The 12,624-nt window shown below is 46.0% G+C and overlaps 1 protein-coding gene across 1 annotated transcript in view; it reads left to right on the forward strand.

Moving 5' to 3' along the window:
- Window positions 1-12,624, forward strand: part of ZNF366 (zinc finger protein 366) — a 67,088-nt gene that overhangs the window by 48,333 nt on the left and 6,131 nt on the right. The window contains exons 3-4 of the mRNA XM_526899.6: window positions 2,066-2,257; window positions 11,240-11,414. Coding sequence (XP_526899.2) covers window positions 2,066-2,257; window positions 11,240-11,414 — 367 coding nt within the window. The remainder of the gene's footprint in view (window positions 1-2,065; window positions 2,258-11,239; window positions 11,415-12,624) is intronic.

A 12,624-nucleotide genomic window follows, 5' to 3' on the forward strand; every position in this document is an offset into this window, starting at 1 on the left:
CACTCAGGAATCTCTGACACAGGCACCTGTGCCTTGGCCACTCTACAGTGAACACTTCCCCTTTTCCACCTGCTTCCCTGTTCGCACCCCTGACCACCTGACAGGCTCCGACTCTGTGATTCCACTGATCCTATCAGAGAGACAACAGCTTCCTTTGTTGCCTTAAAGTTGTGTCCAGGCTCCTGCTCATTTGCATTCTAGGCCAGCCTACAGGTGAATCTTACTTTGGACACAGAATTCTCTTTAAAGAATTCTGAAAACAGTGATAAGCAGAAACGTCTCCTTGGTTTCAGGACAAATGGATCAGAGCCAAGCCCAGAGAAAATCTTGAGAGAAGAAAGATGCTGGCCGGGCGCGGTGGCTCACGCCTGTAATCCCAGCACTTTGGGAGGCCGAGACGGGTGGATCACGAGGTCAGGAGATCGAGGCCATCCTGGCTAACACGGTGAAACCCCGTCTCTACTAAAAATACAAAAAATTAGCCGGGCGTGGTGGCGGGCACCTGTAGTTCCAGCTCCTCGGAAGGCTGAGGCTGGAGAATGGCGTGAACCCGGAAGGCGGAGCTTGCAGTGAGCCGAGACCATGCCACTGCACTCCAGCCTGGGCAACAGAGTGAGATTCCATCTCAAAAAAAAAAAAAAAAAAAAGAAAGATGCTAAAATAAAATTTAAAATCCATTAAGAAAATGTTTTTCATTAATTTTATAATCTTAAACTGAGTGTTTGAATATGCACTACATTTTAAAGATTCATCTCCATAGGCAGAATCAAAATTTAATTTCTAAAGGAGGTTGATTTCTAGGTCTCCTTATTAACATAAATGCATACTCATGTACCATGATCTGGACTAGACAGTGCTTGAGTTAGAAAGAACCCCAGGGTTCTCATGACCCACCACTTCATCTTGTGATGAGAAGCCTTCACTAAAAAAGGCCGCACGACTCATCTAAGGTTTTACAGCCAGTAAACAGCTGGGCAGAGACCTGAATCCACCATTTAGTACCATGGGCCCACCAGAACTGCAGAGTGGTTCTTTCTTACCATGCCTCAAAGTAAAGAAATGGAAACATAGACAGAGAGAGTCAGAGATGAGCTTGGAATCCCTCCTTCCCTCCTTCAGCCACTATGAATACCAGGCAATATGGATTTCATCAGGTACAGTTGTTAACTAAGTAACTTGTTCTAATCCTATGATAACCTTCAGTTTAGTGCCCTGGTTCTCTAAATTTTTCTTCCCAAAAGTCATTCAGGGTCAAGACCTCTTGCAAAGGCCTTTGTGGGGAAGCAGTGGATAGTCAGGATTAGTGAATGCCTGGCTCAAGCTGTGAGTCCCTGGAAATGCTCTCAATTAAGGGCCTTGGTTCAAACACACCTTCACGCACAGCAAGGAAACAAGAAAGCCTCCTGTCCTGTTCCTTAATTCAGAAAGCTATCTCTTGCCAAATTTCTTTATAAGAAGGAGCTGGCTTAGGGAAGGCTCCATAACCATGTCATTGTGGAGGTCAGTGTGGCCTGTGGGAACCCAGGGGACCAACTTGAGAGGGTGATTATCAAGTTGTAATTTAAGTTGTAATTTACTGCAGTGTGGATATAAGTTGTTCTGGGATTTTCAAGTCCATTAATGAGAACCCAAGAGAACATTGGTTTCCATAAGGGAAATGATAATATCATTTTGGAAGATTTTTTTTTCATTATCATGAAAGCTGGATTATGGACTCATATTGCATATCAGCCCATAGTGCTCTTACTAAAAGCCTGTTAATCCTCAAGAACTATCACCGGAGACTTAACCCCAGCAGCAGCTGGAACAACAAAAACAAGAGCTTTCTTTTCCTCTAATAGTCTGGCTAGTTTATGGTTTTCAGAAGGAAAAAAAAAGATTATATAATCAACACTTTTCAAGAAAATAGTAATTTAACAAGGCTGAAGCTACACCATTTGAAACTCAACATCTATCACCAAGCTCTTTGTGGATTTATGTGGCAGAGAGGAAAATGAAGCCTATGATCCTGATGAAAGCATGTTACCTGTCAATCACCACTTTTCTGAATCTTGCCTCCCTGCAGGGTGTGAAGGAGCATAAGTGTGGGATTTGTGGGCGGGAGTTCACCCTGCTGGCCAACATGAAGCGACACGTGCTGATCCACACCAACATCCGCGCCTACCAGTGTCACCTCTGCTACAAGAGCTTCGTGCAGAAGCAGACCCTCAAGGCACACATGATCGTCCACTCTGACGTGAAGCCTTTCAAATGCAAGGTGGGCAGTGGGACTAGAGAGGAACCAGAGGGTTGTGCAAATGCCTGATGGGAAAGGGTCCCCAGGGAGCCTTCTACTCTGTTTCATCAGTGGGGCTACGGGGGCTCAGAGTAGGTTCGTGGCCAACCCCAGGTCCCATCTGCCACTCTATCCCTCTCTGCACACCCCACTTACATCATGCCAGGCTGGAGGTCCCTAAGGAGCCTGCCCTATTTGTCTCACTGTGGCATCCATGCCCAGGGGTAGAGCCAGGCACTAGGGAAAGGTCTGAGGCTGGAAGGCCCTTTTGGAGAAGGAGGCTGTTAAAGGATGCAAGTGATGTGGAGAGCCTTTTGTTCTAGAGAGGAGAAAGCAAGTTTAGCCTTCTTCTCTTTACAAGGCAATGAGCAGGACATAGAAAAGAGTCAGAGAAGCTTCTAGCACAGCTTCCCCCCCACCCACCGCCACCTCCTCTCCTCTCCTTGCCTCTTGACACTTGGGCTGAGCCATATGTATAGTTTGAGGGCAGGCCTCCTAGAGACGGTGAGAGGGATTCCAAAGCTAGCCCCTCAGAGGCCCTCAGAAATGCTTGCTGGGGCTGTGGAATAACTGCGAGCACGGTCACTTCAAGTGCCTTTCACCTATTGCTAAGTGCCATGTAGCAGAGGGATGGAGCATCTTTGTTAAAATATCTGTTAGACTAATTTGGTTGGGTTTGTATTCCATCAGCCGAGAAAACGTGTGAGCTGGAGATTTGTAAAGCCCAAGGCGCTGACGGGCATTACTCAGAAATGCTCCGGCTCCCCGAGGCTGTCCCCACCTCACAAGAGTGTTTCCTCTCTCTACTTCTAAAATGAGGAGAGAGCATTGGCCATGACTGGGTTTAATCCGAGTGATGTACTGGCCAAGTGTCATCCGGTCATGAAGAAGGCTGAGGGGGAAGAAGAGGGAAATTACCACATTCAGATATCGTTACAGCCCTTCTGTTTGAAATGGAGGTTTTTTCTCTCTGCTACTGGGTACCTAATCGGGTTCAAATGATACTCTGCTGATCTATATTCCTGAAGTGGGGTTCCCTGTTTCCAGGGACTGTTCCTGCTTTAGTACCTCTGCAGTGTGGCCCCACTTGAAGGAATCCCCTGTGAAGCTGACTTCTTTCCTGTGTTGGCAACTCTTGGAAGGGGTGAGGGGTCAGACACCAGAGCTTCCCTAGACCTGTGTGGGCATTGTCCAGAGGTGGGAGAGGGAGGCTTCTCCCTCCAGCCCTTTTCCTGCCACCCACTTCTGTTTCCCCTCCTTTTCTTCATATTCCCAGTGGTTCGAAAGTCAATTTACATCCGTCTAAAGCGAGAGTCAGCTTCATGCAGCACAGGCCACATCTTTTTCAGGACTCAATGCAAAATGGAAATGCAAGGCTCCTTGTTCAAACATTACCAGGAGTTAAAGATGATGGAAGCAGAGCATTAAGCCAAACTCAGGAGCTTTCTGACTATGGGACCTTGTGTTGTATGCCCATGAAGTGAGGCCTTGGCTGCATGCGGCGATGGACTCCACGACCTCGTCTTCTCTCTCTCTTTAGGGACTTCTTTCGTTTCCTTCCCACTTCACTGAGCCCCCAGAGCACTTCACATTTCACAGAGCTGTTTCTTCTTGCAAAGGGTTTACTGTCTCCTACAATGGAGGTTCAAGCAGGTCTCTTTGCCATTCTTCATTCCTTGTGTTGAGTTTACTCTTGGGCTTCAAGCATTAACTGAATTTTTAATCTTATCAACTGATAGTGGTGGAGTCAAGTTGATAAAATATGAAGGGAGCCATTAACATAGTTTATAATCCCCTGAAAATTCACATCTGTCGAGTTCAGCCATCTCCTACCTCCACCTCATCAATTCTGGTCCAGTAGCAGTGGTAAAACCAGGCAGCAAATGTTCCTGAAATATAGGGTTAGGTCAGGGGGCAAAGCTAGTGTAGGCTGTGTGTGGTTTGAGGGTACAAAGGCATTTCTGCTTCTCTACCCTCAGGGGCTTGGAGGACTTCTTGGACCAGGTAGTATCTGAGGATCTAGAGGGTTCTCTCTAGTATTAGTGCACAAGAGACTGCAAGGTGCTATGTAACCTGGGCCCTTGATGCAATAAGCAATCCCAGCTTGATGTTCAGGGCCTCCCTTCATGAACGATGGCTCCTTCCTGCTCCACTCCAATGATGGTGCATGTACATGGTCCAAAAGATGTTGGATGCTCAGCTTTACAGTTCAGAAACTATTTTACCCATTTCTTGAGGTTAGATGAGGCTCCATGTCTGGTCCACACCATCACAACCCATAAGAGAGTGGTTTATAAAGTAGAATGCCAGCTTTGAAACAACGCACAGCTTATATTTTACAATGGGAGAGATGGGCCTGGCACAGGAATTGGACTGATCATTTGCAAAGGTTGCTTCTTCCTGTTGGTAAGTCCTCTCAGGAGACCTCACTAGAGGTCAGGAGGCTCCCCAGAGAGTGTCGTCTATCATCAGACAAAAAGAATTGGATGTGAAAGGGCGTTCTTGTGAAGCAATGGAGAAGGTGGGCCTTCTCCATTCTTAGCCATTTGTGAAACAAGAATGAGTGTCAGCCACCTTGACTCACAGCCCTCTGTCTCTGAGACAGTGCTCAAAGCATACAGTCAGGGTCTTCCTCTCCCTGTCCCCATCTCCCATCAGTGTCACCCTGCTGGGTGCCCTCTTTGTACCATTGCCCTTCTTCATTTCAACAGACTTGCAGAGCATGTCTGGGTTTACAGATTATGTCACAAGGCTCTTTGCATTTGTAAACTAGCTCCAGGTCACATTGTGGCGTGAGCCATCTCACGATGCTGTCCTGTGGTTCTTGCTTCCCAACTATGCTGTGCTAGATTCTTGGAAATTTGGCCTTGGTTGAAGGTTGTTGGGGATTTGGGAGTTGACAGAGGGATGGAGGGCCATTTGCCCATTGCAATGCAATTCACAGCCATCTGAGAGACATGGCTGGCTGGCTGCTCCGTGGTGTTGGAGTACAAGCCAGGCAACTGAACTTGTGTTTTGTTGCCATAACAGGGAAGAGCCATCCACTTCATGTCTTGTGATTGACATGGCTGGGCAGAAGAGGCAGTCTTTGCTCTCTCTCCTTTACCCAAAAACTCACAGCAAGGAAGAGGCTTTTAGTAACAGATTCTAATTCTTTGGGATTCTCACCATTAAAATTCCTTCTTAACATGCATCCTTCCTCCTGTCTCAATATGAACTGATCTTCTCCAGCCCTGTGCTCAGTGGAAACAGCTGTCCCTAGCACGCAGAAATGTTCAGTCACTGTGGGATTAGGCATTCACAATAGGATGGAAAATTAGAGGAGAGGAAAGGTTTCCATTCCATGTTTCTTTTCTTTTTTTCCTTATAAAAAAGTTACTGCCCTTCTGGGCTCTTTTGCTGTTGGCTGGACTTCTGGACTCGTGCTTCTTGGAGCCAGCTGGAGTTTTTCCAGAGACCTGCGCCTGTAGACTTAAGCCACTTTTCAGAAATATGCTTCCCAGATTCTGGGTAAGCACACAGGGGTTGATTTGGAGCCTATCCTTGTAGTGGCCAAACTCCATAACAGCAAAGAACCAGCTGCCGTCTTCGGGAAACCTGTCCAGGAAAAGCAGCCATCCAGAATTTCCGGGACAAATTCTCTTTTGAGATGGGTGAAGCCGGCAGCTGCCTAAGTTGTGAATCACCAGGTCATCTGAAACCTTGTCTGTAGCAGAAGGCTGAAGGCCAGAGGGCAGAGCTGTCAGAATAGGGATGAGATCTCCCTGCAGAGGGGTTCCACCACTGTTGTCAAACTGGCTCCATTTTCCCTTCACTTTCTTTGACGCTCCAGGAAGGAAGAAACCAGATGGGGGGCTTTGAGGGGCCCAGTGCTTGGGGTCAGAGTTTTCAGGCTGGCATGGAGGGGGTTAAGGCAGTGACCAGATAGCAGCCTTTTGGCAGCAAAGCCCTCCTCAGCAGAAGGAAGGATATAGCCATATGAACTGCCTGCTTAACAATGCCTCACATGTCCCCAGGGGACCGCCTGCAAATAGATTTCATCTTGCTTTCTCTTGTACTTTTCAAAGCTTCCTGTTTTCTCACGGTCCTTTTGGACAGTTTACAGTCTCTCTCTCCCTCCCTCCCTCTCTCTCCCTTTGAGGAAAGGAACACCCTTCTTATTAAAAGAGAGAGAGGGAGAAGAATGTGCGGGAAGGGCAGTTTCACGGAGGCCATTCTCCTCAGCTGCAGGCCGCAGCTCTCTGACCTCTTCTCTCTGAATAGGAAAACACAGGCTTCCTGGTGCATCTCATTTCTAAAGCTCACACCAGGCTGGCTGGGGCGAGGCGGTGTGCTGCTTCTGGCCCCAGCCCAGTGGCTGCCCACTGCTATCACCCTGTCTCTGGCCACAGCCGACTTCTCCATGGCTGTCAGCACGGCCACTGGGGTTCATGGCAAGTGCCTGAGGTGCCTCCAGGCCCTGGACCAGGGAGGAGAAGGGTGCCAGGAGGCCGGGACGAGGAGGCCCGGAGCACACAGGCATCCGTCAGCTGTTCAAAGGGCAGACTAAGGATGGGGGAGCCAAATAACTCGGCCCTCTCCCAGCCCTGAACCTTGAATGAAGCCTCTTTTTCCATCCTCATTTCCTAGACCTGGGGCAGGCACAACCGCTTGCATTTCTACTACACTCCAAGTAGCCTGGTGGGTATATTTACTAAGCAGATTCCTCATTTGGCTCTTCCTTTAATATTCCCCTCATCTTCAAAGAGCTTTCCATTTCTGGAATGTAAAAGAATCTACTATATACACAATAATGATAGTAAAAAGAGCTAATATTTATTGAGCTCTTACTATTTGCCAAGTCCTTCTTGTGAATTATCTCACTTGATCCTCACAACAACCTTCATAGGAAACAATGATTATTATCAACATTATACAGAAGAGAAAATGGAGCAAGCTCTCTGTCCTTCTGTGTCTACACCTCCTCTCTCTACTCTGACATCTCAAAGCCTAATAACCCATGCAACCCATGTTTAAAGGGCACTTTAAAATATTTGTTTCCATTTTTTATTAAATTTTGAAGTCCACCTCCATCTTAAAAAGCGGGTGGATGGAGAAGCTGAGATTTCATGTCAAGACACACTGACGGTGCTCCTCGGAGTGACTGAGAGGTCAAGCGGGGGCACGCTGGTGGAGATGTGCACCTGCGCAATGAGATCAGAGTCCTCACCACTCCAGCGGCTTCCTGAACCAACATCCACTCCTATTTTCATCTCCACAGACCTTGGCAGAGATGATTCAGCAGGTCCTGCTTGGGCACACTCTTAGCTTCACATCGCATGATTTAAGGAGACCTTGACTTCAATGGCTGCTTTTCTCTGGAGAAGAACCTAGAGATTTGGTGTCCTTCCCATCCATTCCTCCTCCCTCTCGTCTAACTCCCATCCCCTACTGTGACAATTCTGCTTGGGGCTCGCATCTCAGGCTCCACCCAAGAGCACCGTGATTCACTGGCCCCATCCTCTTTCTCTGGCCTCTCTTTACTAACAGTGTGTGAGAGGTTTCTCTCTTGAGTTTCACAGACATAAAATATCTCCATACACTTGGGTGTTTTCAGATGAGGACAATCTTCTGTGAAAGGTGAGAAGGCCAAGTGTTCTGGATAAGAACCTAAAGGCTTGGTGGAAGGTCAGAGGCTGAGAGGAAGAAGCTAAGTACCTACCGCCCAGGTGTGAATGGAGCCCGAGTATCTCAGGTCCTGTGTTAATTGGCTCTATCCTTCTGCCACTGAGGAGTTTAGTTTGAAAACTAATAGGTTTTGTGGGGAAAGGATGAGAGCTGGTGATGGCTGCTTTGTAGAATTTTGCATGAAGTAATGATATTTCCCTGACTTGTTTATTTCCCCAACCAAAGACTTAGGCATTCAGAAGTGTACCATATGTGTAGTCCTGTGCTTGATACTGAGTTGGCTGCAAAGAAAAGGAAGTCAGCTCATTGGAGACTCCCTGGGATGCTGTTTAGAGCCCAGACACCATTTTACCAGGCGCACACCCCTGTGCATGGAGTTGGGGAAGGGAAATAGATGGGGCCTTGGGGCAGGTGAATTGCAAGGTCTACAGTACCCCAAGGTCCCAGAAGGTGTGGCAGCAACAAGAATTTGATCATTGTCACAATAGTAGTTACCTTACTTGTGGTGTAAGGTTGACTGAAGTGTCTGAAAATATCTTATGAAGAGACTTTATCTTTGTGTACAACAAACTGCACTCTACACATTTTTCACAGGCTAAAATTCCATCCCCTTTCCAAAACCTTCTCAGACCAGTTCAGTTTCTAAGGCTTCAGCAACCACAGATAATAACTGAAAGAATTTCTCTCATCATGCGAGCCAAGTGCAGAAGGTGCTTGTCACTTCTTTTCAATGACCTCTTTCTGGCCTATAGGACCACCAGACCCCGTTCATGCCTGGACTAGTGCAGTAGCCTAATTGATCTTCTGGCCTTCAGCTTCTCTCCCGCTACATGCCTTGTCCTTAACCACTCATGGCTTTTCCTTTGATCAATTCTTCTGTGGCTATGTTTCCCACCCCTTTCCTCACTCAGCAGATGCTTACTGAGGAACTATGATGTGTCACGCCAATACTAGGCAGATAATAAATAAAAAAGCAGGCAAAGCTTTAATGCATGTTGCAGTCTCCTGAGTGAGAACATATCTGAACCAAATACTGGTTATACTCAGCAATTGTAACAGCAGCTTCACTCCAAATAACCAGGAACCATCCCACAATCCAAATGAGGTAAGCTTTTTCTAAAAATGACCCGTGACTGGAAATGCCTAATGTAGAATCTCTAGGTTCAAAGCTTCTTTTTGGCCTGGCATGGTCGCTTATCCCTGTAATCCCAGCACTTTGGGAGGCTGAGGCGGATGGATCACTTGAGGTCAGGAGTTTGGGACCGGCCTGGCCAACATGGCCAGAGATCCCCATCTCTACTAAAAATACAAAAATTAGCCAGGCGCCTGTAGTCCCAGCTACTTGGCAGGCTGAGGCACGAGAATCACTTGAACCTGGGAAGTGGAGGCTGCAGTGAGCCAAGATGGCACCACTGCACTCCAGCCTGGACAACAGAGCGAGACTCCATCTCAAAAAAAAAAAAAAACCTTTCAGCCATGATGGTGGAGAAGTGGGCAAATTAAGCTAATAAATACAACTCTAATAGAACTTTTATACATGTGCATGCTGAGCCACAGATTGATACATCTTAATAAATTATCTCAATTGAGAATAAAGGAGTCATCTATCTTACATATTGCTTTTCTTGAGAAAGTTGGAATTAGACCAATTCTGTCATCCTTTTCCCCTCTTAGGTCACCATTTTCAAATGAATGTGGTGTGCAGGTGCTCTGTCTGGATGCTGAGCTTGGAACCCCACCTTGTAGGCCAAATTCATTCATGCTAGTAAGAGAGAGCAAAAGTGAGGAAAGTACTTACAATTCTCAAACATGAATCATTCAAGAATACAGAACCAGCCATTTATTATCCATACATGGACCCAGCATTCTTCTACGCTAAACTCCCCAAATCATCATTTGAGAGGTCTATCTACTCTTTCAAGACGAGCTCAACACTCATCTCCCATAGCCAACTAATGAAATTATTGCCTTCATTAATAAAAATTAGTCCAGAATCCCCAGCATTGGCCCTAAAAATATATCTCAGTGAGAAAGGAAAACTGGTGTAAGCCTCAGAGGATGCCTCACCCTGAGTGTCTCTGTGGCCTCTCTCACTACATAGTGCAGCCCCAGCTCCACTGGCCTCTGAGGTTGGGGAGGGAAGGAGAATTCTCCTCCCTTAACATTCTTGTCCAATCACAGACACAAAATCACTGTTTGCATTCCTCCTACCACAGCCAAGGAAGGGCTGAAATTTTCCTGTTCTAGTAAGGCTTGGGGACAACAAAAGCACCCCCAGAGAAGTCTGCTTCTGGGTTACACTTTCTGCATATACAAAATCACCTGTGAGAAGAGAGTTCTGCTCCTCTTCCAAAAGCAGTTGGAGAACCAGTTGTCCTTCATGTATTTGCACTTTGATTGAAATAGAGAGAATGACGAGAAAGAAAGAAAGAGTATAAAACATGCTTACTTCCTGTACACCTGAGATACTACTCTCACTACTTCAAATTTCTACCCAGAGAAAAGACACACTCCTTCCTTAGATGATTTTTCATTTTTTTATCTTTGAAATCCATGCCAGTAATTAGAAAATAAAGCAACTTAAAAAGCATTGTCTGATACATTGTATACAATAATACAGTGTATTATAATAATACATTGTATATAAGAATACAGTGTACTCTTTTAGTCTCTTCTGCCTGATACAGAAGAGTTGTGTTGGGAGACGCACAGTATGGTCTGGTGGTTGACCATGTGTTCTCTGGCATCTGATGGCCTGAGTTCATTAACCCAGCTTCAGCACCCACTACTTGTATGCCTCGGCCAAGTGACGTAAGTCCTCAGATTGTGCATCTGTAAAATGGGGGTGGTAATAGCAACCATCTCATATGATTGGTGTGAGAATTAAATAAGATATTCCACGGTAGACTTAGAACAATGCCTTCCATATTGCAAATGCTGCATAAATATTAAACACATAATCACATTCTTATTATTAAAGGAGGAGCACTTGTAGCCACTGCTTTTTAGATCAGCTCTTCTCCTTTTCAAAAGCTTTTATTCAAAAGAAGCTTTACAAGCTTTGATATTTTTACTTTGAATTTAAAGATCTCTGAAATCCAGGAACAAATCTCATGAATCTACCCCTACTTGCTCCACCTCTGAGGCTCCTTCCTGATTTCCTTATGGACATTTTCCTTGCAAGCAGATTAAAATGTCAATGTCCAAACAAAGTAGAAGCGGTATCTGTGCTCCAGGGGCCTGGATGGGGCTTCACTCGGGCAGAGTAACCTGTGTTCTCATCCCCATCTTCAACAGCTTTGTGGGAAGGAATTCAACCGGATGCACAACCTGATGGGCCACATGCACCTGCACTCAGACAGCAAACCCTTCAAGTGCCTCTATTGCCCAAGCAAATTCACCCTGAAGGGGAACCTGACACGCCACATGAAAGTCAAGCATGGAGTCATGGAGCGGGGCCTTCATTCCCAAGGTAATCACTCTTCTGGGAAGCCCTGCAAGTCAGTCCAGTGGACAACAAATGAGAGCTGAATTCGTTTTATGGGGCATTACCTTGAGGGTTATTCTTGTCAAGACCACAGCAGAGTAGCAAGACTAACCTTATAATGTTACTAGAAAAAATCTGATGCTAATTTCTGACATAGTAAGTACAAGTGAATTAGAGTAAATTGGACTATCATCATGATGCCAGTCGGTACCATTATTTGTTCCTTTGTTCCAGACACTACATCAGGTGGCTTGTCACTAATATTCATGGCAACTCCAGGCTGGAAGAACTTCTATTATTTCTATTTTACAGCGGGGGAATGAAGGCTTCAAGAGATCAATTTGCCCAAAGTTGCTCTGCTGAAAAGTGGCAGAGTCAAGATTTGAACCTAGCCCTTTCTGACTGTGCAGCCTTTATTGTATCCTCTTCATGGCTTTGCTGTGAATGGGCACGCAATTTTTCTTTCCTTTTTAGAAAACAGATGTGCAAGCCTTACTGTTAGCAGAAGTATGTTGGTAGCAGGCTAGGTCTTTCCTACTTGTTCACAACCAGACACACCCAAGGACAATTTTCCTGCTTGGTAGGTAGGGCTGATTGGCCCATATGCAGAGCAGGGGTTTACACCTCCCCCACTGAATCCTCACTGAACTAATGAAAAGTTCTCACTGCCTTTACCTTCTCAGTCCCAGAGCCCTTGGCAGTGAAGAGTTTATGTTCCAGATCTACTCAATTCAGCAGGGTTGCTCCTTAATCGTCTAATCAACCAGCCCTTCAATAAACAGGCAATAAATGCACTTGTGTCCAAAGCAGTGAACTACACGCAGCGGCAGATACTAGGGGAAGGAGACCATCTGCCCTCTAGGATGTCTGTGTTTACAAAATCATATTAACAGCTTTTCGGTCACTAGTATGATCAAAGCACAGGGTGAGACACCTTAGGGACATTATTGCTTGGCCCTACAATGCCGTGAAAGAGACTGTGTTATTCTCATTTTATATAAGAGGAGACCAAGGCCTAGAGGTGTTAGATAAACTGCTCAAGGTCAAACAGCAAGTCTGAAGACAGAACTGGGATTCCAACTCAATTTCTGAATCAAGCCAGTGCTCACTACCCTAGGCAGAAACATGGGGTGATTTGTTTATGTGCTGTTTCACTCACCTCCTTACAAAAGAGATGGTCGAGTGGACGAGCATA

The sequence above is a fragment of the Pan troglodytes genome, chromosome 4, assembly GCF_028858775.2.
Source record: "Pan troglodytes isolate AG18354 chromosome 4, NHGRI_mPanTro3-v2.0_pri, whole genome shotgun sequence".
NCBI lineage: Eukaryota > Metazoa > Chordata > Mammalia > Primates > Hominidae > Pan > Pan troglodytes.